The 26,808-nt window shown below is 33.8% G+C and overlaps 1 protein-coding gene across 3 annotated transcripts; it reads left to right on the top strand.

Moving 5' to 3' along the window:
• On the top strand, positions 1-26,610 carry LOC123509404 (bifunctional peptidase and (3S)-lysyl hydroxylase Jmjd7-like). Of its 3 annotated transcripts, XM_045263713.1 has the most exons (7): positions 1-34; positions 214-299; positions 15,371-15,448; positions 16,317-16,470; positions 17,162-17,315; positions 17,919-18,075; positions 25,425-26,610. In XM_045263713.1, the coding sequence occupies exons 3-7, from the start codon at positions 15,382-15,384 to the stop codon at positions 25,841-25,843; spliced, it is 951 nt and encodes a 316-aa protein (XP_045119648.1). In that variant the 5' UTR covers positions 1-34; positions 214-299; positions 15,371-15,381; the 3' UTR covers positions 25,844-26,610. The 3 variants fall into 3 exon arrangements, with proteins under 3 accessions (XP_045119648.1, XP_045119635.1, XP_045119640.1); XM_045263700.1 differs by lacking the exons at positions 1-34; positions 214-299 and adding an exon at positions 13,878-14,286; XM_045263705.1 differs by lacking the exons at positions 1-34; positions 214-299; positions 15,371-15,448; ... (1 more) ...; positions 17,162-17,315; positions 17,919-18,075 and adding exons at positions 18,982-19,479; positions 20,562-20,639; positions 22,504-22,657; positions 23,409-23,562; positions 24,570-24,726.
• Positions 26,611-26,808: the final 198 nt, after the last annotated feature.

The following is a 26,808-nucleotide window of genomic DNA, read 5'->3' as shown; positions in this document are numbered from 1 at the left end:
CTCTCCTGCCACCACCAACACACGCACTTCCCTGGTGTGTGTGTGTGTGTGTGTGTGTGTTTTATCCTCTAGTGTTTGCACAATTAACTAAACACGCCACATTTTTACTATAACCATTGAATAAACTTACTTAACCTAACCTAACCTAACTTAAATGCACTAGAAACACGCATTCCTGGTCCTAACTCACCTCAACACCTTATTAACACACAGGTAATGGTTGGAGGGGGCGGTGGTGTGCGGCAACCCCTCCTAACAATACACACACAGAGAAGAGACAATACCACCACAAAGGACAGGTGAGATGGAAAGAATGACAAACCCTTTACCTGACCACTAAACATTATGAAACCTACCTGCTCTCTCTCTCTCTCTCTCTCTCTCTCTCTCTCTCTCTCCAAAACTGTTTTCCAAGGCAGCAGAAATGAATAGTCTGGTTTTCAAGAGTGTTTCTCCTATGAATAGTATAGAAATCTTATTTATCTCTCATTAGAATAGTCAAAAAAAAAAAACGTGCTTAAAAATCGCCCTCTCTCTCTCTCTCTCTCTCTCTCTCTCTCTCTCTCTCTCTCTCTCATTTTCTCTCATTTTCCAAGGCCATAGAGAGGAATAGTCAAGTTTTCAAGAGTGTTTTCATATGAATAGTATATAAATCTTGCTTATCTCTCATTAGAATAATAGAAAACATACTTAAAAGTCGCCCTTTCTCTCATTATGACTGTTTTCCAAGGCCAGAGAGAGTCGGATTTTCAAGTGTTTCTCTTATGAAAAGTATAGGATTGGGAGGAATCTTGGCGCCCGTTACGTAGCATCCGAGTCAGAACATTTATCACTGACCTGTTAGCGTACTCTTGTCCATCACACAGCGGCCTCTTCATTGTATAGCAGGTCACAGGCCACCAAATAGTAGTAGTAGTGGTGGTGGTAGTAGTGGTGGTAGTAGTAGTGGTAGTGGTTCTTGTAACGCTGACTTTGGCTAGGAACTATTGCGGTAGTCAGGATAGGACGTCCGGTAGACCTAAAGTAGTAGTAGTAGTAGTAGTAGTAGTAGTAGTACTGGTGGTGGTAATAGCAGTAGTACTAGAGGTAATAATGATAGTGGTAATCGTGTTTGTGACATTACGCACAAACACAAACAAACACACACACACACACACACACACACACACACACACACACACACACACACACACACACACACACACACACACACACACACACACACACACACATTTACCAAACCTTCAACACACCTGCACACATCTCGTAAATACTTAGGAATATTCCATGTATGTCTTAAAAAACTGTTAATTGTGACATATCGCAGAATTGAAGGGGGGACTAAACTATATATTGTCCTGTTCTGCCTCCCTTTAGATATTATACAGAAAACCAAGCATTGAAAGGGGCAACTCAAGTAAACACTGTCTTCAACTACAGTCTTACCACCATTGTCACCGCCTCCCCTTCCTCCTCCTCCTCCACCTCCTCCATTTCTCCTATTTTTTTCCTCTTTCTCTTCCTCCTATCTACACTGCAATAACAACAATAATAAAAGCATCAACAACGACAAGAATAGCAGTATGCAATACCAGGCCAGGCCTACCCCCGTTGTCCTACATACTTCACGCCACACAAACACGCACACACACGAACACTCATTACACACACTTATCCACCAACTACCACTCCTCTCTGCACACATCAGCCCAGTAGTGTGCTCGTTACACCAGGGAACGGTGCTAAGAACGGTAAATATTGATGAAACAAAATATAGGCGGTCTTCTCCACGACGCCTCAGGCCCCGGCAATCTACGCAAGCCTGCTGGTTACAATACTTTCGTTTCTCACTCTATTATTCGGTCTCTGTACGACGATTATTGTGTTTCTATCAAAGACTCTGTCAATGCAACAACACATTGTGCAAATTCCACCAGCGTCAAGTGGTGGCTTGGCTCACTCACCAGTATTGTAGTGTTGATGGCAGTTCTCAGCAGCTCCAGGCCACGGCTGGCACTCTCAGCCAGACACCAAGCTTGCACCAGCACTCACAGGCAGCGCGGCCCGCTGGCCGAGGCGGGACACAACACAACCACACTCCACTCGCTCCACTTCTAATACACGAATACAATATGAAATATGATCAAGTATAAGCATGTCAAACTAAATCATTTGCCACTATCATCGTAACTCAAAAGTAGAAGGAAGAGAGAGAAGAGGTACAGAGAGGAGTATACCGCACAAACAAAAACACTCGTTAAACAGTGATGGAGGAGCAGGAAGAGGAGGAGGAGGAGGAGAGAACATTCGAAGGTAGGAATGAGAGAGACAACTGGAAGAAATTCGAAGAAATAATTACAAATCTCTCTCTCTCTCTCTCTCTCTCTCTCTCTCTCTGATTATGACAATGTCTGGGAAAATGGCAAGGCAGACATGGCGGTAAATGCGCTGCAGCTTACGGACACTAACTCTGCTACCTATAGATGTTCGGTCTCTCTCCACTAACTTTCTTCATATTCAGTGATTGGCTCATCACAAAAATGTAGACGAATGTATCAACGAATCTCGGCTCCCCTCCACCACCCATGACAACCACGCCTACACTCCCGACTGTCACATGTACGTACGTGTGTTGGCGGACAAGCACGCCACGCCAAGCTGGAACACTTTCACTCACTCACACGTCAAACTGGAACACTGACCTCACTCACTCACTCACACGCAAAGCTGGAACACACTCACTCACTCACACACACACCAAGCTGGAACACTCACTCACTCACTCACACGCCAAGCTGGAACACTCTTCCTCACTCACTCACACGCAAAGCTGGAACACTCACTCACTCACTCACACACAAAGCTGGAACACTCACTCACTCACTCACACACAAAGCTGGAACACTCACTCACTCACTCACACGCCAAGCTGGAACACTCTCCCTTCCTCACTCACACGCAAAGCTGGAACACTCACTCACTCACTCACACGCAAAGCTGGAACATTCTCAATCACTCACACACGAAGCTGGAACACTTTCCCTCACTCACTAAACTGGAACACTTTTTTTCTTTTCACACGCAAAGTGAACATTCTCAATTTTACGGTTGTAGAGTGTTTTACAGTTTAAAGTGACAAGATTTCTATAAGATTAACTGGAGAAATGCTCTTAAAAACACCACCAAATAATTTCTGTGGCCTTGGCAAAAAGTTGAGATGATTTTACAGTTCAGAGTGACAAGAATTCTATAAGATTAACTGGAGAAACACTCTTAAAAACCCGGCAATCATTTCTGTGGCCTTAGCAAAAAGTTGAGGTATTTCTACAGTTAAGAGTGACAAGATTTCTATAAGACTAACTGGAGAAACACTCTTAAAAACCCCACCAATAATCTCTGTGGCCCTTGAAAAAAGTCGTGGTGAGAGAGTAGTGTTTGTGAATATTGGCCAATGTATCCTTGAGGTCCCATCTGTAAACAAACCCCTCACTGGAGACCCTGCCAGACTGATTGACCTTACAGACACTCAACCACACACAATACTTCAGGCTGTTAACAATGTGAATGTGAACGGAATCTGAGTCATTCTTTTATGTAAGCAAAGGTGGCTGAGATTAATGGAAGGAGTTAAAAAAAAATAGAAGATAGAAAAAAAGAAAAAAGGCCCACTTAGAACGGCAGTCCCCGTGCAGATCCAAGAGTTAGCTAAAGGAAAGGGATAACTGTCTTAAAACCTCCTTTTTAAATTGACTCTATTGCTTTTATAGTATTGCTGGTTATCATCATCACTATTGCTGTTGTGCTTGTGGTTATAGTGTTGTTAGATTAGATGATATTGTGTATGTGTGTATGTGTGTGTGTTGTGTTGTGTTTGTGTTGTGTTGTGTTGTGTTGTGTTGTGTTGTGTTGTGTTGTGTTGTGTTGTGTTGTGTTGTGTTGTGTGTTGTTGTGTTGTGTTGTGTTTGTTGTGTTTGTGTTGTGTTGTGTTGTGTTGTTGTGTTTGTGTTTGTGTTGTGTTGTGTGTTGTTGTTGTGTGTTTGTGTTGTTTGTTGTGTTGTGTTGTGTGTTGTGTTGTGTTGTGTTGTTGTGTGTTTATTGTGTGTGTTTGTGTTGTGTGTTGTATTGTTGTGTTGTATTGTGTTGTGTGTTATATTTGTTGTGTTGTGTTTGTGTATTTTTTTTGTTTGTATTGTTTTGTTGTTGTGTGTTGTTGTTGTGTGTTGTGTTGTGTTTTGTTGTTTTTTTATTTTATATTATATTATTATTATTATTTATGTTATATTATTATATTTTTATTGTTATTTATGTTTATTTATTATTATATTATATTATTATATTATATTATGTTATATTTATGTTATATTATATATTTATTTATTATATTTATATTATTATTTATTATATTTTATTTATTATATTATTTGTATTATATTTATATTTTTTTTATTATATTATTATATTATTTATTTATTTATATTATATTATTTTTATATTATATTTATTATATTATGTTTATTTTTTATATATATTATTATTTATATTTTATTATTATATTATTTTTTATTGTATTATATTATTATATTATATTATTTATTATATTATATTTATTATTTATATTTTATTATTATTATTATATTATTTTTATTTTATATTTATGTTATTATTATTATATTATGTTATATTTTTATTTATTATATTATATTTATTATTATTATTATATTATGTTATATTTATTTTATTTTATTTATTTATTATATTATTTTTATTTATTTTTATGTTATATTATATTTATTATTATTTATATTATTTTATTTTATTTATATTATGTTATTATGTTATTATTTATTTATTTTTGTATTTTTATATTGTTTTTTATTATATTTATTGTTTATGTTTATTTATTATTATTTATTATTTATGTTATTTATTATATTATATTTTTATTTATATTATATTTTATTATATTATTTTATATTATTATTTTATTTTTATATTTTTATTTTGTTATTTATTTATATTTATATTTTATATTTTTATTATATTTTATTTTATTTATATTATTTATTATTTTATTTTTTTTATATTATTTATATTTATATTATTTATTTATTATGTTATTATATTTTATTATATTTATTATTATTATTATATTTATTTATTATTATATTATATTATGTTATTATTTATTTTATTTTATTATATTATATTATATATTTTTTTATTATTTTATTATTATTTATATTTTATTTATTTATTATATATTTATTTATTTTTTTATTTATTTATTTTTTTATTATTTATTTTATTATTTATATTATTATTTATTATATTTATATTATGTTATTATATTTATGTTTTATTATTATATTATATTATATTATTATTTATATTTTATATTATTATATATTATTATTTTTTATTTATTATTATTTTTATTTTTATTATGTTTTATTATATTATATATTATTTATGTTATATTTTTATTATATATTTATTATTTTTTATTTTATTTTATTATTATTTATGTTTATTTTATTTATTATTATATTTTATTTATTTATTATATTATTATTTATTATTTTATTATTATTTTATTATATTATATTTATTTTTTATTTATTTTTTTATTTTATTTTTTATTTATTTTTTATTTTATTTTTTATTTATTTATTTTATTTTATATTTTATTATATTTTGTTTTATTATTATTATTTTATTTATATTTATTATGTTATTTTATTTTATTTATATTATTTTTATTTATATTTTTTATTATATTATTATTATATTTATTTTATTTATATTTTTATTTTTTATTATTTATTATATTATATTTATTTATTATATTATATTTATTTTATTATTATTTTATTATATTTATTTTATTTTATTATTTTATTATTTTTTATATTTTTTATTTATTTTTATTTTTATTATTTATATTATATTTATTTTTTATATTATATTTATTTATTTTTTTTATTATTTATTTATATTTATTATTATTATTATTATTTTATATTTATTTATTATTATATTATTATTATTTATATTTTTTTATTATTTATTATTTTATTTTATTATATTATTATTTATTTTATTATATTATATATTATATTTATATTATTATTATTATTTATTATATTTTTTTTTATGTTTTATTTATATTATATTATTTTATTATATTTATATTATATTTTTTGTTTATTTTATTTATGTATTTATATATTTTATTATATTTATTTATTGTTTATATTTTATTTTATTTTATTTTATTATGTTATGTTTTTATTTATTTTTTTTATTTATTTGTTTTTTTTATTATTATTATTATTTATTTTTTTTTTATTTTGTTTTATTTTATTTTATTATATTATATTTATTATTTATTATTTATGTTTTTGTTTTTATTTTTATTTTTTGTTATTATTTATATTATTTGTTATTTTATTATTTATTATTTATATTATATTTTTATATTTTGTTATATTTATATTATTTTATGTTTATTATATATTTATATTTTATTTTATTTATTATTATATTTTTTTTATTATATTATTTTATTTTTTATTTTATTATTATTTTTTATATTATTATTATTATATTTATTTATTTATATTATATTTATTTATTTTTATTTTATTATTTTATATTTTATTATTTATTATTTTTTTTTTATTTTTTATTTTATTGTTTTATTTTTTTATTATATTTATATTTATTTATATGTTATTTTATTATTGTATTTTTTTTATTTTTTTATTATTTATTTATTATGTTTTTATTTTATGTTTATTTATTATATTTATTTTATTTGTATTATATTATTTATGTTTATTTTTTATTTTATTATTTTATTTTATTGTTATTTTATTATATTATTTATTTATTATTTATATTTATTATTTTTTTATTATATTTTATTTTTATATTATGTTATTTTATTATTTATTATTTTATTTATTATTTATTTTATATTTATTATTTTTATATTATTTATTTTTTATTGTTGTATTTATTTTTGTGTTTTTTTATTTGTTGTTATGTTATTTATATTTTATTGTATTTATTTTATATTTATTTATTTTATATTTTATTTTATTATTATATTTTATATTTTTTTTTTTATATTGTGTATGTTATTATTGTTTTGTTTGTTATTTGTGTTGTGTTATTTATTGTATTATTTGTTGTTTGTTTATTGTTTTATTATTTGTTTATATTGTTTGTTTTTTATTTGTTATGTTGTTATTGTGTGTTGTTTTTGTTGTGTTTGTTTGTTGTTGTTGTATTGTTGTGTTGTTGTGTTGTGTTGTGTTGTGTATTTATTGTGTTGTGTGTTGTGTTGTGTTGTGTTGTGTTGTTATTTGTTATATTTGTATATTGTGTTGTAATATTTGTGATTATAGATTTATTGAAATTTGACACGTTGATGTTACATATGATGTTAAAATACACAGATAGACACGTTGAAATGACACGTTGAACGTTAACACGAAAATATGATATATGAAAACACGTTGAAATACGATGCACGTTGACATAGACACGTTGAAATAGACACGTTGAAATAAGACAAATAAATTATAAAATGACGCAGTTGAAATCCGTTGAAAGACGTTGAAATAGACACGTTGAAAAAATAGACACGTTGTTGAATAGACACGTTGAAATAGACACGTATGCAGGATCCGTTGACATAGACGTTGATAGACACGTTGAAATAGACACGTTGATAAATACACGATGCATCCCGCGATGACATAGACACGTTGAAATAGACACGTTGAAATAGACACGTTGATGATAGACACGATGAAATAGACACGATGCAGGACCGTTGACATAGACACGTTGAAATAGACACGTTGAAATAGACACGTTGATAAATACACGATGCATCCCGATGACACGTTGACATAGACACGTTGAAATAGACACGTTGAAATAGACGTTGATGCACGTTGATCCGTTGACATAGACACGTTGAAATAGACACGTTGACATAGACACGTTGAAATAGACACGTTGAAATAGACACGTTGCATAGACACGTTGATAAATGACACGATGACATAGACACGTTGAAATAGACACGTTGAAATAGACACGTTGAAATAGACACGTTGCAGGATCCGTTGACATAGACACGTTGATAAATACACACGTTGCAGGACACGTTGAAATAGACACGTTGAAATAGACACGTTGAAATAGACACGTTGCAGGATCACGTTGACATAGACACGTTGAAATAGACACGTTGAAATAGACACGTTGATAAATACACGATGCATCCCGCGATGACATAGACACGTTGAAATAGACACGTTGAAATAGACACGTTGACATAGACACGTTGATAAATACATGACACAGACACGTTGATGACACGTTGAAATAGACACGTTGAAATAGACACGTTGATCCGTTGACATAGACACGTTGACGTTGAATAGACACGTTGAAATAGACACGTTGATATAGACACATAGACACGTGAAATGACACGTTGAAATAGACACGTTGAAATGACACGTTGATAACACGATGCACGATGACATAGACACGTTGACATAGACACGTTTGACAATGCAGACACGTTGAAATAGACACGTTGAAATAGACACGTTGATAGACACGTTGATAGACACGTTGACATAGACACGTTGATAAATACACGATGCAGGACACGTTGAAATAGACACGTTGAAATAGACACGTTGAAATAGACACGGTGCAGGATCCGTTGACATAGACACGTTGACATAGACACGTTGATAGATAGATGATGCACGTTGACATGACACGTTGAAAAGACACGTTGAAATAGACACGGTGCAGGATCCGTTGATATAGACACGTTGACATAGACACGTTGATACATAGGCGATGCTATCATCGTGTACTTACCATCGTAAAGGAAAAACACGATGATAAATACATACACACGGTGCAGGACCCGTTGATATAGACACGTTGATACATAGGCGATGTTGTCATCGTGTACTTACCATCGTAAAGGAAAAACACGATGATAAATACACGATACATTCCACGGTGCAGGACACGTTGATACATACACGTTGATACATAGGCGATGTTGTCATCGTGTACTTACCATCGTAAAGGAAAAACACGATGATAGATACACGATGCATTCCACGAAGATCATTATACGATGTGGGTCACGTTGATACATACACGATGTGGAACACAATGATACACGCTCAGTGTGTTCCACGATGGTGGGTAGGTGGGTTTTAGGAGGAGGCTGACGTGGATCTCGGACCCAGATCCAGCCAGCTCCTGCAGGGGGCCGCCTGCTCCTCCGCCGCGTCCAGCAAGGCTTTCTGTCCCGCGCTCATTCCCAGTTTTCCAACGGGAATGAATTTTGTAGAAAATAGAAAATGACCGACTTGCGATGAAAAATGAGGTGAATTGACGCGAGTCGTGAAATGAGTTTACCAGTGAGGCCAAGTGTGACAAAGTGTGAACCTTTTACATTTGACACACTGTAGAGCGCTTCGGAGCGGCCTCTGTGTTTGCTGCCCTCCAGTGTGTGTGTGTGTGTGTGTGTGAGGCAAAGATTCACTAAGACAGTGACATTGCTTGCCTGCTGTGCCTTCTTCAAACGGGTTAGTATTAGAGAAAGCTTGAACAATGCTGTATGTGACTGTCAAATGTGATCGAGAGGATCCAAGTACACTCTGAGATCAACTTGTTGCTCTTGAATGAAGGAGCCGCCTGGAACCACCACCCGCACCTTTCCCGCCACCAATCTCCGCAACAGCAAGCTATCTTCATCAGTGTTTGGAAGCAGCAGTTTTAGTCCCTTGTATCATGAAACAATGCCTACAGGTGTGGCAAGGGAGGTGGTGGCGGAGTGCGTATCTGTACCAAAGATTACCTCACCACCACAATAACCACGTGTGATATTGCTGGACCGATTGTGAGGAAGACTTCTGGGTCAGTGTTCAGCACAGAAAACAATTTTTTTTATGTTATGGTCTATAGCGCCTGTAGGCATACATGAAGAGCATATGTGAGAAGCACTATTAAGCTTCCACCTATTAGTGGCGCAGGCAATTTTACTTATACTGGTTCCCATATTAGGGCACATATCACCACCCAAGCTCATCTTTGGTGTAACCACCTGGAACCTGGGTATCATGGTGACATGTAGCTAACTTCAAACCACTCCAGAAATGTCATAGCTTCAAAGCAGTATGTCGTGGGATTCGAACCTACGCATGGACGTCTGCCCGATCCCACGCTCACCACCGTATCCACTACGCCACCTACCTTCAATTATTGTGGGACGTGCTTATAGACAACACAAAGCTTGGCGGGAAGGCTTTCACTATATTAACGATACACTTGAGAATATCTGCCTTTCTTCTTGCTTGGTGACTTGAGTGGTGATTTGTTGCGTTGCAGAAACAAACTCTAAACATGATTAGTGTGTAGTTAAGTGATTTGGCAAGCAAGTCTTTAACCCTTCAGTACTGCGACGCATCTTTACCATGAGTTTTTGATGTCATTAGACGATTCTATTTACATGAGAAACGGAGTGTGGAGGTCGGAAGATTTGTTGGCCAGACTCTTCACTATTTCAATCCCAACATGAGTTTCTGAAGCTGTACAAAGTCACCAAACAGTAAGCAGAATGAATAAGGAAACATGTCCTGGTACTGAAGAGGATAGTACTCGCACTCTCAAACATTTCTGTGCTTCATCACCTCCACTGTTTGGAAAGGCTTTATTTAAGTTTACACGAGTTTTGAAGGTGTTTTTAGGTTTCTAGAGGCAGAGTGATAAGATTTGTACATTATTAATTTGAAAAAAAACCTCTAGAAAACCTCACCAATCCTCTTTGTGACCTTGGAAAACATTCGTGGTGAGAGAAGAGAGCGTTGTGAAGGCAGTGGAACCAGACTGTTGTGATAGTGGGGAGTGAAATGCACCTAAGGATGAAATGTACACTTACCGGTGAGACAGTAGCCAGTTCGACGAGACATGGATGCAATTAAGGTGAGGGGGAAAAGGGACGGGTTAACTGGTGACTTCAATACCGCTTCACCACAGGGAGGGCATAAGGCGCCTGGTCGCAAGAGAGAGAGAGAGAGAGAGAGAGAGAGAGAGAGAGAGAGAGAGAGAGAGAGAGAGAGAGAGAGAGAGAATTTTCGCTATTTCTCTCGTTGGGGAAAAAAAAGGAAAAAATGAAAACACCATATTGCGATTAAGTTTTTATTAAATAAATTACTATCGAAAATGAAAAGAAAAGGGATAATAGTAGTAGTAGTAGTAGTAGTAGTAGTAGTAGTAGTAGTAGTAGTAGTAGTAGTAGTAGTAGTAGCCATCAGATGAGGATTGTAACACGTGTTCTACAAAACATTCTTAATCTAAAATTTAATTAAGTTTTTTTCACGTAAAATTAGTGAATAAATTAGGCAATGACTGATATTTTCCTGGAAGAAGTGAAGGGAGAGGGAAGGAAGAAAGAAAACAGAGAAAGGAAAGAAAGACACAGAAAAAGGAAGAAAGAGAGAGAGAGAGAGAGAGAGAGAGAGAGAGAGAGAGAGAGAGAGAGAGAGAGAGAGAGAGAGAGAGAACGACAGATAGAGAGAAAAGAGAAAATAACAGCAATCAAACCAACGAGAAAGAGAGCGAGAACAAGAAAATAACAAGAAAATTAATAAAAAAGATGAAAATAATGAAAAAAAGGTAAAAAAAGGAAAACAGAGAAAAAGAACGAGAATGAAGAAACTAATGAACTAACTACCTGTCCTCTTTAATTACCTGTGATTCGTACATGGATAGTTACGATAGTTAGGATAGTTAGGATAGTTTACAGAGTGTCTACAGAAAGGTGGAGAGGAATACATAATAACATAGAGAGATACATAAGATACATATACAAAATTAATACATAAAATAATAAATAGAACCTTTTTAAAACTATCAAATGGGAAGGAAAAATAAGAGATGGGAAAAGGAAATGCAGGAAAGAAAGACGAAAAAGATGAAAAGTTGAAATAGAAAGGAAATGAAGAGATTAACTGGTGTATTGCAGAAATCAAGTCTTTAAATTAGATCTTAGAGAGTACAAAGGGAAAACACAGGAAAATATAAGAAAAAATAGGAAAAAGAAAGAAAATAAGGTGATGAAATGATAGAAAATAAAAAGAAATAATAAAGAATGTGTAAAACGAAAGAGAGAGAGAGAGAGAGAGAGAGAGAGAGAGAGAGAGAGAGAGAGAGAGAGAGAGAGAGAGAGAGAGCAGAGAGGACAATGAGACTATTAAACACAAGTGACTAGATTTGCTTACTAGTGATAAAAGTATTGAAGACCTTACGTGGCTAGTTATTGGAGTAATTAATAGTAGACCCCCTTGTTATCTCGCCTGCCCACCATTCACCATTCACTCCGCCACACACTCGCCTCCTCCTCAAAGGTAACGCGCTAATCACTTCACCTCAATTGTCACACCAAACCAAGGATATTACATGATTAACTAACTAACTAATCACGCTTCACCTTAATTGTCACGCCAAACGAAAGGAAATTGTAAGGATTAATTATTGTAACTAACTAATTGATTTTTACTTTAGTTCTCACACGAGACGAAAAGAAAATGGATGATAAATGAACACTATTAATTAATCACGCTTCACTTTAATTGTCACGCGAAATGAAAGGAAATTATAAAGATAAATCAATATACCTAACTAATTGGTTTTTACTTAAGTTCTCACACGAAAATGAAAGAAATTGGATGCTAAATTAATATACCTAACGAAAAGAAAATGGATGATAAATTTATGTAAGTATTTGATCACTTTTTGCCTTGATTGTCACACGAAATTAAAAGAAATTACAAAGATAAATTAATGGAACTAAATATTTACTCTTTACCTTAGCTCTCGCACGAAACGAAAAGAAAATGGATGATGAATTAATATACTTAACTAATCTCTTTTCATTTCAATTGTCACACGAAACGAAAATCAATTGTAAGGATGATAACTTAATATAACTCGCTAATAATGTTATCCTCAATTCTTACATGGAACTTGAGAGGAAATTGTAATGGTGATGAATTAGTGTATCGCAAATCACTTCACCTCAATTGTCACATCAAACGAAAATAAACTGTAATGAAAAATTAATGTAACTCGCAAATCATTTCTAACTTCAATTCTCACACGAAACTTGAACGGAAAATTAGATCATTGGTAACCTACGTGTGTTGACATTAGAATTGAAGATAACACTTGAAAAAATGTAATGATGAAGAATTAATATAAGATAATTGATAACTTAAGTTTGTTGACATTAGAATTGAAGATAACACTTGAAAAAATGTAATGGTGAAGGATTAATATAAGATCATTGATAATTAAAGTTTGTTGACATTGTAATTTAATATAACACTGGAAGAAAGTGTAATGATGAAGAATTGATATAAGATCATTGATAATTTAAGTTTGTTGGCATTACACGTAATCCCTAGGTACGTGTTCTTACTGTAACATATATAGTGCGGTGTTTGTGGTGGTGTGGTGTGGTATAGTGTGATGGTAGTGGTGCACGTGGCGTGGTGGTACTGTAGCATATAGTGTGTCATGGTAGCGGTGGTGTGTGTGGTGTGGTGTGGCGGGGTTGGTGATGTAGTGTGATGGTGTGGTGTGTATAGTGTGATGGTAGCGGTGCATGTTGCAGTGGTAGTGTAGTACGGTACGTGTGTGATGGTAGTGGTATAGTGTGTGATGATAGTGGTGGTGTGGTGTGTAATGGTACGTGTGTGTGGCGGTGGTAGTCTGGTGTAGTGTTGTGTTGTATGTTATGGTGTGTGATGGTAGTTGTGGTTTGGTGTGTTATGGTGTGTGATGGTTGTGGTGTGGCGGTGGTGTGTAGTGCACCGTAGCGACTGACTGATTGCTGCAGCTGAGGTAAACAGCGAACTGCCATGTGTGTGTGTGTGTGTGTGTGAAATGGGACGAAAGGAAAGAATAGGTTATATACCCCTCTTAATTAATTATTTGAAGATTAAAGGAATTTTTTTATTGGTATTGTAAGGAAATCTCACAAAACAATAGGGAGAGCCCAGCGCAAAGACCGTAATAAAGAATAAAGATACTTTGCCGTCTTTGGACCGTTGTACGTCTGGCAGAGCGGCGCCCACGTGGTTTGTTTACCTCTCAGTGGACCTTTAAAAAAAACACCACGTACAGTCCTACACCTTATTACCACCATGGAGGATTGCTCAGGTGGCACAGGTGAGTAATATGCGATAATTAAGCTTATATATACCAAACACATTTTGGCATTAAATGAAAAAAAAAAAAGGCCTGAAGTCTATAGAGGAGTGAATGTTACTGTTATGCATTCCAGTTTTCTCTTGGTATTGGGAGAGTATATTTATGTCTTTAATATGTCGTAAGTAACCTTGAATTAACAGTTAACGTGAGGTAATGTTTATGTGAGGGTTATGCAAGGGTTTTTCTCACAGGTTACATTTACAAGTCTGTAGTGTATCCTGAGTAAAGGAAAAACTGGTTATTTAGTGTTATTATTGAGCATTTACGGAATTATTGCAGTTTGAACCAATAGACCACATGTAAATATGCGCATTCTCACGGTCTAGATCACACTTCTATGAGCATTTCTAACCCCATTTTACCCTATTGGAAAATGGGGTTAGGTTAGGTTAGGTTAAAACCCCACTTTCCGAGGAGGTCCATAAGCTTGTTAGATATAGGGAAAAAGAAATATAAGATAGGGTATATTGGTTGAAACTCAAATTTATCACATTTACGTTTCTGTTGATCTCTTTTTTTTAAGTTAGGCTTTGTGTTAATTTTGTTCCATTAGTATTTTTTTTTTATTATATTATGCCTTTGTGTTTATTTTGTTCCCTTAGTGTCTTTTTTTTATCATTATTTCATGTTTATATTTGTTTTGTGTTCCCTCATCACTTTTTATTCATAGGTATCACAGAAGTTTTTTCCCTGATTTTTCACCGTTTCCTCTCTATTTTTTTTATTCCATCTTATTTTCTCTGACAGGGCGGTTCTTAAGTGTCAGTTTTCCCCAGATTTTGTACCATTTCCTCACAGTTTTTTATATTTTATCTTATTTTCTCTGACAGGGGTTCCTCAATGTCAGTTTTCCAATGCTTTTGTATACCCTGTTTCCTCACTATTTGATTATTTTATTTCATTGTATTTTCTCTTACGTTGGGTCGCTCAGTGTCAGTTTTCCCATGCTTTTGTACTCTTTCCTCATCTTTTTTGTAGTGGTAACCTAATGTCAATTTTAACCTTTCCTCACCTCTCCTCACATGTTCCCTGGTGTGTTCAGAAGAGCTGGAGATGTTCAACCCACCACCAGAAGGAAAAATTAAAGAGGCATTGCTTAAACTATCAACAGAAGCCAATGGTGAGTTTACTACTACTACTACTACTACTACTACTACTACCATCTTACTGTTACCATTACTGCTCTTGTTCTTATTCATAGTTAATTATTTATTTGTTTGGTTTTGTGTTGTTCTTCTTCATCTTCTTTTTGTTCTGGTTCAAATTCATTATTCTTGTTTTTGTTTTTCTTGTTCATGTTCTTCCTTCATTTATTTGTTTGTTCTTTCCTTTACCTTCATGTTTCTCTATACCTGACTTACATTCCTAATTTTAATCTGATTTTTTTTCTCCTTCTATATATGTCTTTATTTCCCTTCCTGATTTTTTCAAACTCATTTTTTTCTTGCCTTATCTACTTCTGTACAACTTATTTCCCTTCCTAATTTTGCTATATCACTTTTTCTTCATTTTTTTCTTATCTGCCTTGTACCGTATAGCTAAACCCAATTTTTTACCATTTTCTATCTTTGCATGTTATTTCCTTCCCTTCTTTTGGTACAATAACTGAAATTCTTCTCTCATCTGTATACATGACATTCATTTTTAACTCTCCCTAGACCTGTATCCCCTTCCTAATTTTGCAGTAATGTTTTTTTTTTTTTTTTTATTCCTTATCTGCTTGGTATAAGTCCAATTTTCTTTCCCTCTTCTCCACCTCTGCATATGTTACTTCTCCATCTCTTTACCTGACATTGATTTCTAACTTATTAATCCTTAAGCTGTACACTTTACCTTCTTAGTTTTGTTGTAATGATTTTATTTTTCTATCATGTTTTCTTTCCATATCAATCTAATATAAGTTCAAATTTTTCTCCTTATCCATCTCTGCATGTATTACTTCTCCTCATCTCTATACCTCGCATTAATTTCCAACTCACTCACCCCAGAGCTATACCTGAACAGCCAAGTGCCAGTTCTGGATGCCGTTCCCTCGCCCTTGGAGTTTTACCGGGATTGGGTGGCATCAAACAAACCAGTTATCCTGCAAGGTGTCACTAAACATTGGCCGGCCCTCACCAAGTGGACGCCAGATTACTTAAGGTCAGTTGGTGGTCACTAATCCTTGACCTTGCTGTCTTGGTGTGATATTTCAGGTGTTGTAGATTAGAGTAAGAGAGGAGTGCATTATGGAAGGGATACGAAGGTTAAGCACTACTGGAAATGTAAATATTGTAACTATTAACGGTTTTTCCTTCATGTTTTTGTATATATCTTTAGTTAGTATACAGTGCAGTGGTTGTAGGAAGCTAGTGCACATATGTAGGTCTATTTTTTCCCATTCATTTTACCCCAAGCTTGTGTTGGGCCTTATGTCATTCATTTTGCACTCCTAGACCAGTATCAAGCCTTTTTTTCATTCATTTTGCTCCTCCTAGCCAGTGTCAAGCCTCTTCTAGTAATTTTGCTCCTCTAAACCAGTACTGTGTCTTTTTAATTCATTATGCTCTTCAAAGCCATCTTTTCCCTTCTTAATTGTAGTATAACTCTGATTTATCTTCCTTCATTCATCTTTTTACCCAATTTTGTGTTGCTAAACCATTTTATTTTTTAACTGGAGCATAAGTCCTATTTCTCTTCCTTCATTCATCTTTGTAGCTCATTTTTGTTGTTAAACTACTGTACCTGATTCCTTTTGCTGAACCATCTTATTTCACTTCCTAATTCTGGTATAACTTAAATTCACTTTCCTGATCCCCATCTGTACTGACTCAGCTCTGTCACTGATTGCCAGGGCCAGGCTGGGGGAGAAGGAGGTGTCTGTGGCGGTGACACCCAATGGCTATGCTGACGCTCCCAATGGCCGCTATTTTGTCATGCCCGAGGAGCGACAGATGAAGTTTGGCAAGTTTCTTGACATCATGGAGGATCCTGACAGTCAGCCTGGGGTGAGGAGCTAATCAAACCTAACCTAACCTGACCCAAGCTGACATACTTTACATAGCCTTATTTATTCCAGTCTAATTCAGTCTAACCTGATCTAATGTAATCTTGCTAAATCTAACCTAGCCTGATCTAACCTAACCCAAGTTAACCAACTCAAGCTGACATAACCTTGCATAACTTTATATAATCTAATCTAACTTTGTCTAATTTAACCTGATCTAACCTAACCTAACTTAATAAAACTTAATTTAACTTACACCAAAACTTACTTAACTTAACCTAGCTTCACCTAACCAAGTATAATCCAACATAATCTAACCTAATTTAACCTAACCCACTCTACTTATATTTAGTTATCAGTTACATATAAGTATATTTTTTTATATCACTCACTATCAACATAATCCTTCACACCCATTCAAAATCCTTAACACAGACAGAATCACTTCCCAGTTTCCCATATTTGACTTTCACAATTCACCTCAGCTTCATTTTTCACTTCCTTCATTAATTTATCCACCACAGATCTTCCACATTCAGAGACAAAACTTCTTAATCCACCTTAGTTTCATTCTTCACTTCCTTTTCTCCAATTTCTCCCACAGATCTTCTACATTCAGAAACAAAACTCAAATTTCACAGAGGAGTTTTCGGAGATCATGAGTGACGCTGCTCCTGAGATTCCCTGGTTCTCGGAGGCCCTGGGGAGGAGTCCTGATGCTGTGAACTTCTGGATGGGAGATGAAAGAGCTGTCACATCAAGTAAGTGTCTGGGAAGTGTGTGAGGAGGAGCTTAGTAGGGGAAAGAGTAGTAGCAATTAGTAAATGCATGTATTGATGCTTTTACATAGAATCTGATGCTAATTTCTCTTTATTAAGCATTTCACATACATAGTAACACAGCAATGGGGTCAGTTTGTGTTAGAGGGAAAGAATGGTTTAGGAAATAATTGACTATTTTCATGCATAGATGTCTGACCATTTCTTTTCTAAATAATTAGGAATAGCGATATAAAACATAATATTTTCTAGAGATATAGAATAATATGATACTACAAAATGCACAGTAATGTTTTTTTTATAGAGGAATAAGGCTACAAAACACAGTAATTGTAGTATAACTATATAATCTGCTTTTGTGATACCTGAATTTCAGGTAATTGTATTGTTTGAAACATTGCTTCATTTGACTCGAGGATTTTAATATAAGATAATTGATAACTTAAGTTTGTTGATATCAGAATTGAATGTAACACTTGAAAAAAATGTAATGGTGAAGGATTAATATAAGATCACTGATAATTAAAGTTTGTTGGCATTAGATTTTAATATAACACTGAAAGAAAGTGTAATGATGAAGAATTGATATAAGATCATTGATAATTTAAGTTTGTTGGCATTACGCGTAATCCCTAGGTACGTGTTCTTACTGTAACATATATAGTGCGGTGTGGTGTATAGTGTGATGGTAGTGGTGCACGTGGCGTGGTGGTACTGTAGCATATAGTGTGTCATGGTAGCGGTGGTGTGTGTGGTGTGGTGTGGCGGGGTTGGTGATGTAGTGTGATGGTGTGGTGTGTATAGTGTGATGGTAGCGGTGCATGTTGCAGTGGTAGTGTAGTACGGTACGTGTGTGATGATAGTGGTGGTGTGGTGTGTAATGGTACGTGTGTGTGGCGGTGGTAGTCTGGTGTAGTGTTGTGTTGTATGTTATGGTGTGTGATGGTAGTTGTGGTTTGGTGTGGTGTTGCGTGGTATGTTATGGTGTGTGATGGTTGTGGTGTGGCGGTGGTGTGTAGTGCACCGTAGCGACTGACTGATTGCTACAGCTGAGGTGAACAGCGAACTGCCATGTGTGTGTGTGTGTGTGTGTGTGTGAAATGGGACGAAAGGAGAGAATAGTTTATATACCCCTCTTAATTAATTTTTTGAAGATTAAAGGAATTTTTTTTATTGGTATTGTAAGGAAATCTCACAAAACAATAGGGAGAGCCCAGCGCAAAGACCGTAATAAAGAATAAAGATACTTTGCCGTCTTTGGACCGTTGTACGTCTGGCAGAGCGGCGCCCACGTGGTTTGTTTACCTCTCAGTGGACCTTTAAAAAAAACACCACGTACAGTCCTACACCTTATTACCACCATGGAGGATTGCTCAGGTGGCACAGGTGAGTAATATGCGATAATTGCTTATATATACCAAACACATTTTGGCATTAAATGAAAAAAAAAAAAGGCCTGAAGTCTATAGAGGAGTGAATGTTACTGTTATGCATTCCAGTTTTCTCTTGGTATTGGGAGAGTATATTTATGTCTTTAATATGTCGTAAGTAACCTTGAATTAACAGTTAACGTGAGGTAATGTTTATGTGAGGGTTATGCAAGGGTTTTTCTCACAGGTTACATTTACAAGTCTGTAGTGTATCCTGAGTAAAGGAAAAACTGGTTATTTAGTGTTATTATTGAGCATTTACGGAATTATTGCAGTTTGAACCAATAGACCACATGTAAATATGCACATTCTCACGGTCTAGATCACACTTCTATGAGCATTTCTAACCCCATTTTACCCTATTGGAAAATGGGGTTAGGTTAGGTTAGGTTAAAACCCCACTTTCCGAGGAGGTCCATAAGCTTGTTAGATATAGGGAAAAAGAAATATAAGATAGGGTATATTGGTTGAAACTCAAATTTATCACATTTACGTTTCTGTTGATTTCTTTTTTTTAAGTTAGGCTTTGTGTTAATTTTGTTCCATTAGTATTTTTTTTTCATTATATTATGCCTTTGTGTTTATTTTGTTCCCTTAGTGTCTTTTTTTTATCATTATTTCATGTTTATATTTGTTTTGTGTTCCCTCATCACTTTTTATTCACAGGTATCACAGAAGTTTTTTCCCTGATTTTTCACCGTTTCCTCTTTATTTTTTTTATTCTATCTTATTTTCTCTGACAGGGCGGTTCTTAAGTGTCAGTTTTCCCCAGATTTTGTACCATTTCCTCAAAGTTTTTTATATTTTATCTTATTTTCTCTGACAGGGGTTCCTCAATGTCAGTTTTCCAATGCTTTTGTATACCCTGTTTCCTCACTATTTGATTATTTTATTTCATTGTATTTTCTCTTACGTTGGGTCGCTCAGTGTCAGTTTTCCCATGCTTTTGTACTCTTTCCTCATCTTTTTTGTAGTGGTAACCTAATGTCAATTTTAACCTTTCCTCACCTCTCCTCACATGTTCCCTGGTGTGTTCAGAAGAGCTGGAGATGTTCAACCCACCACCAGAAGGAAGAATTAAAGAGGCATTGCTTAAACTATCAACAGAAGCCAATGGTGAGTTTACTACTACTACTACTACTACTACTACTACTACTACTACTACTACTACTACTACTACCATCTTACTGTTACCATTACTGCTCTTGTTCTTATTCAGAGTTAATTATTTATTTGTTTGGTTTTGTGTTGTTCTTCTTCATCTTCTTTTTGTTCTGGTTCAAATTCATTATTCTTGTTTTTGTTTTTCTTGTTCATGTTCTTCCTTCATTTATTTGTTTGTTCTTTCCTTTACCTTCATGTTTCTCTATACCTGACTTACATTCCTAATTTTAATCTGATTTTTTTTTTCCTTCTATATATGTCTTATTTCCCTTCCTGATTTTTTCAAACTCATTTTTTTCGTGCCTTATCTACTTCTGTACAACTTATTTCCCTTCCTAATTTTGCTATATCAGTTTTTCTTCATTTTTTTCTTATCTGCCTTGTACCGTATAGCTAAACCCAATTTTTTACCATTTTCTATCTTTGCATGTTATTTCCTTCCCTTCTTTTGGTACAATAACTGAAATTGTCCCCTCATCTGTATACATGACATTCATTTTTAACTCTCCCTAGACCTGTATCCCCTTCCTAATTTTGCAGTAATGTTTTTTTTTTTTTTTTTTTTTATTCCTTATCTGCTTGGTATAAGTCCAATTTTCTTTCCCTCTTCTCCACCTCTGCATATGTTACTTCTCCATCTCTTTATCTGACATTAATTTCTAACTTATTAATCCTTAAGCTGTACACTTTACCTTCTTAGTTTTGTTGTAATGATTTTATTTATTTATTTTTTTCTATCTGCCTAGTTTAAGTCCATATTTTTCCCTTATCCATCTCTGCATATATTATTTCTTCCCTTATTTCTATACCTGTCATTAATTTCCAACTCACCCTAGAGCTTTACATTTTTCCTTCTTAGTTTTGTTATAATGATTTTTTTCTATCTGCCTAGTTTAAGTCCATATTTCTTTCCTCTTGTCCATCTCTGCATGTATTCCTTCTCCATCTCTGTACCTGACATTCATTTATAATTTCTTCACTCCAGAGCTATACATTTTCTTCCTTCTTAATTTTGCTATCTTTTTATTTTTTTTATTTATTTATTTTTCCCTAGTACAAGTCCAATCTTTTCCCCTTTATCTCTGCATATATTTTTCCTTTCTTAATTCTGTTATAATGATTTATTTCCTTATATGCCTGGTACGAGTCTATATTTTTTTTCTCTTATCCATCCCTGCATATAATATTTCTCCCCTCATTTTAATACACCTCACATTAATTTTTAACTCAAGCATCATTCCTAATTTCACTGTAATTTTTTTTTTTTCCCTTATTTTCTATGTATAAGTCAATTTTTTCTCTTATCTATCTCTGCATATATTACTTCTCTCCTTATCTCTGTACCTGACATTAATTTCTAGATCTCAAAGCTATACATTTTCTCCTTCCTAATTTTGCTATAATGTTTTCTTTGCATATCTATCTAATATCAGTTAAAATTTTCCCCTTATTCATATCTGCATATAATATTTCCTCCCTCATTCCTAGTACACCTCACATTAATTTCTAACTCAAGCACTGTTCCTAATTTTGTTGTATATAATGTTTTTTTTTTTTTTTCTGTTATCTACAAGTAAATTTTTTTCTCTTATCTATCTCTGCATATAATATTTCTCCCCTCATCTCTGTACCTGACATTCAGTTTTAACTCATTAACTCTAAAGCTATACATTTTTTTCCTTCCTTAATTTTTCTATCATGTTTTCTTTCCATATCAATCTAATATAAGTTCAAATTTTTCTCCTTATCCATCTCTGCATGTATTACTTCTCCTCATCTCTATACCTCGCATTAATTTCCAACTCACTCACCCCAGAGCTATACCTGAACAGCCAAGTGCCAGTTCTGGATGCCGTTCCCTCGCCCTTGGAGTTTTACCGGGATTGGGTGGCATCAAACAAACCAGTTATCCTGCAAGGTGTCACTAAACATTGGCCGGCCCTCACCAAGTGGACACCAGATTACTTAAGGTCAGTTGGTGGTCACTAATCCTTGACCTTGCTGTCTTGGTGTGATATTTCAGGTGTTGTAGATTAGAGTAAGAGAGGAGTGCATTATGGAAGGGATAGGAAGGTTAAGCACTACTGGAAATGTAAATATTGTAACTATTAACGGTTTTTCCTTCATGTTTTTGTATATATCTTTAGTTAGTATACAGTGCAGTGGTTGTAGGAAGCTAGTGCACATATGTAGGTCTATTTTTTCCTATTCATTTTACCCCAAGCTTGTGTTGGGCCTTATGTCATTCATTTTGCACTCCTAGACCAGTATAAAGCCTTTTTTTCATTAATTTTGCTCCTCCTAGCCAGTGTCAAGCCTCTTCTAGTAATTTTGCTCCTCTAAAACAGTACTGTGTCTTTTTAATTCATTATGCTCTTCAAAGCCATCTTTTCCCTTCTTAATTGTAGTATAACTCTGATTTATCTTCCTTCATTCATCTTTTTACCCAATTTTGTGTTGCTAAACCATTTTATTTTTTAACTGGAGCATAAGTCCTATTTCTCTTCCTTCATTCACCTTTGTAGCTCATTTTTGTTGTTAAACTACTGTATTTTATTTCCCTTTTTAATCATAGTACAGCATTCATTTTCTCTCCTAATTCACCTCTGTACCTGATTCCTTTTGCTGAACCATCTTATTTCACTTCCTAATTCTGGTATAACTTAAATTCACTTTCCTGATCCCCATCTGTACTGACTCAGCTCTGTCACTGATTGCCAGGGCCAGGCTGGGGGAGAAGGAGGTGTCTGTGGCGGTGACACCCAATGGCTATGCTGACGCTCCCAATGGCCGCTATTTTGTCATGCCCGAGGAGCGACAGATGAAGTTTGGCAAGTTTCTTGACATCATGGAGGATCCTGACAGTCAGACTGGGGTGAGGAGCTAATCAAACCTAACCTAACCTGACCCAAGCTGACATACTTTACATAGCCTTATTTATTCCAGTCTAATTCAGTCTAACCCAGGGGTGTCAAACTCATTTATCCCAAGGGGCCAGATTTCACCTTCACATTCAATGTGCGGGCCAGATAATCACGTATGACCATAATAATATTAATAATAATAATAATAATAATAATAATAATAATAATAATAATAATAATAATAATAGGTAATTATATAATAATAATAATAATAATAATAATAATAATAATAATAGGTAATATATAATAATAATAATAATAATAATAATAATAATAATAATAATAATATATTCTACCTTCACTCGCGTTTGCACACACGTAGCCAAAAGATAAACCAGTAAAGAAAAGGAAACATCATTTACCTTAGTTCCTGGTGCTGGCCGCACATAGTAGTGTGTGGTCGCATGCGCGGGCAGCGTGTTTGACACCCCTGGTCTAACCTGATCTAATGTAATCTTGCTAAATCTAACCTAGCCTGATCTAACCTAACCCAAGTTAACCAACTCAAGCTGACATAACCTTGCATAACTTTATATAATCTAATCTAACTTTGTCTAATTTAACCTGATCTAACCTAACCTAACTTAATGAAACTTAATTTAACTTACACCAAAACTTACTTAACTTAACCTAGCTTCACCTAACCAAGTATAATCCAACATAATCTAACCTAATTTAACCTAACCCACTCTACTTATATTTAGTTATCAGTTACATATAAGTATATTTTTTTATATCACTCACTATCAACATAATCCTTCACACCCATTCAAAATCCTTAACACAGACAGAATCACCTCCCAGTTTCCCATATTTGACTTTCACAATTCACCTCAGCTTCATTTTTCACTTCCTTCATTAATTTATCCACCACAGATCTTCCACATTCAGAGACAAAACTTCTTAATCCACCTTAGTTTCATTCTTCACTTCCTTTTTCTCCAATTTCTCCCCACAGATCTTCTACATTCAGAAACAAAACTCAAATTTCACAGAGGAGTTTTCGGAGATCATGAGTGACGCTGCTCCTGAGATTCCCTGGTTCTCAGAGGCCCTGGGGAGGAGTCCTGATGCTGTGAACTTCTGGATGGGAGATGAAAGAGCTGTCACATCAAGTAAGTGTCTGGGAAGTGTGTGAGGAGGAGCTTAGTAGGGGAAAGAGTAGTAGCAATTAGTAAATGCATGTATTGATGCTTTTATAGAATCTGATGCTAATTTCTCTTTATTAAGCATTTCACATACATAGTAACACAGCAATGGGGTCAGTTTGTGTTAGAGGGAAAGAATGGTTTAGGAAATAATTGACTATTTTCATGCATAGATGTCTGACCATTTCTTTTCTAAATAATTAGGAATAGCGATATAAAACAATATTTTCTAGAGATATAGAATAATATGATACTACAAAATGCACAGTAATGGTTTTTTTATAGAGGAATAAGGCTACAAAACACAGTAACTGTAGTATAACTATATAATCTGCTTTTGTGATACCTGAATTTCAGGTAATTGTATTGTTTGAAACATTGCTTCATTTGACTCGAGGATTCGATTCTCTGTATTATGGGGGTTTGTTTAATTGATTTGGTGAACCCTGTGGTTTCTGTGGGCAGTCAAAGGCAAGCTACCGTCCTGACCACATTAAAACTGGCAACCACTGTTACAGCTCTCCATCTTCCCTCTACTTCCATCACTACAACAGTAACACTTTTTATAGAGGAATAATGCTACAAAACACAAACAGTAACATTATGGAGGAATTATGATGCAAAACACACAGTAACACACTCTCTCTCTCTCTCTCTCTCTGCAGTGCACAAGGACCACTATGAGAACATCTACTGTGTGATAAGAGGCTACAAAGACTTCATCCTCCTGCCACCTACAGACAGTCCATGGGTGCCTTACAGAGCCTACAAACCTGCCACTTACAAGGAAACCACCCCAGGGAACTTCACCATAGAACCTAGCCCAGGGGAAGAGGTACCCTGGATTTGCATAGACCCATTAAACCCTGATTTTGTTTCCTTCCCCCAGTACAGACATGCTTCCCCTGTGTGTTGTAGAGTAAAAGCTGGAGAAGCTCTCTTTTTGCCCTCCCTGTGGTACCATCATGTAAGGCAGTCCCAGGGGTGCTTGGCGGTCAATTTTTGGTATGACATGGAGTATGATTTGAGGTATAACTATCATAAACTATTGCAGTCTTTATCGTGGCTGAGAGAACCGCGGTAATGTGAATGTGTGTGTATGTGGGTTATTTGTTGTTGTTTTACATGATTTTAGTATGATTATTATTATTTTTTTCTGTGCTCTCTCTCTCTCTCTCTCTCTCTCTCTCTCTCTCTCTCTCTCTCTCTCTCTCTCTCTCTCTCTCTGGTGAGGAAACCATCGAAGTAACTGTCATAAGTTATCATGGTTTATTTGTCTTTTAATTTTCATCTCTAATATTTTCACTTCTTTGTTCGTGCGTGTTTTAAGATTTTACTCGTTTTATTTACTTATATTTATTATTTTATGTATGTATCTATTTTATCCTCTCCTTCTATGGGTTCTTATTTTTTATTTATTTATTTATTTTTTCCGTAGGAGTGTTTGAGGCATTGTAAATTAGTTAAGTTCATAAGAAGTAGCTATCGTTGTGTTTATTTTTTCTATTTTTCCTATCAACCTCCATTATTCTTCATATGTTAGTTTATTAGTAAGTTGGTTATTTATTTAGCTTGTTAGTTAAATGCAATGTATTTATTTATTTATTTTTATTTTTCGTTTCCTTTCGTCCATTATTCATTTACATTATTTCTTTTCTTTCATTTAAGTTAGCCATAGTTTATTAGTTACCATTGTTACTCGTTATTAGTGTTTTCCTCGTTGTAATTCGATCTCAGTTACTCGTTATTGTGTTTCTTCATTATTCTGACACGTAGTTCGATCTCAGTCTGTGATACGCAGAGGCAGAAGGTGAAATAAATAAATTGTTTCTGTCCTCAGCGAAGAATCAATATTTTGGTGTCATTAACAATCAATTACCGACCAGCTGCTCAAATTAATTAATGTTAGTTTTTTTTATTTTATTTCTTTGTCGTTAGAAATTCAAATGAAGAGAGGGAGAAAAAAAAATGTAATGCCTCTCTTTCTTATTCCATTGTCAATAATCCATCATGATTCAGCAGTAAACATATTAGTGAAGTAAAGAATCT

Source organism: Portunus trituberculatus, chromosome 3 (genome assembly GCF_017591435.1).
Source record: "Portunus trituberculatus isolate SZX2019 chromosome 3, ASM1759143v1, whole genome shotgun sequence".
Taxonomy (NCBI): domain Eukaryota; kingdom Metazoa; phylum Arthropoda; class Malacostraca; order Decapoda; family Portunidae; genus Portunus; species Portunus trituberculatus.
Note: the sequence above shows the minus strand (reverse complement) of the source record. Positions and strands in the feature narration are given on the sequence as shown.

Excerpts from the sequence above, each read along its gene's own strand:
- LOC123509404 (XM_045263700.1), top strand. The coding sequence starts at position 14,262 with ATGGAGGATTGCTCAGGTGGCACAG. Across the intron at positions 15,449-16,316 it reads ACTATCAACAGAAGCCAATG|AGCTATACCTGAACAGCCAA; the intron begins GTGAGTTTACTA and ends CACTCACCCCAG. Across the intron at positions 17,316-17,918 it reads ATCCTGACAGTCAGCCTGGG|ATCTTCTACATTCAGAAACA; the intron begins GTGAGGAGCTAA and ends TTTCTCCCACAG.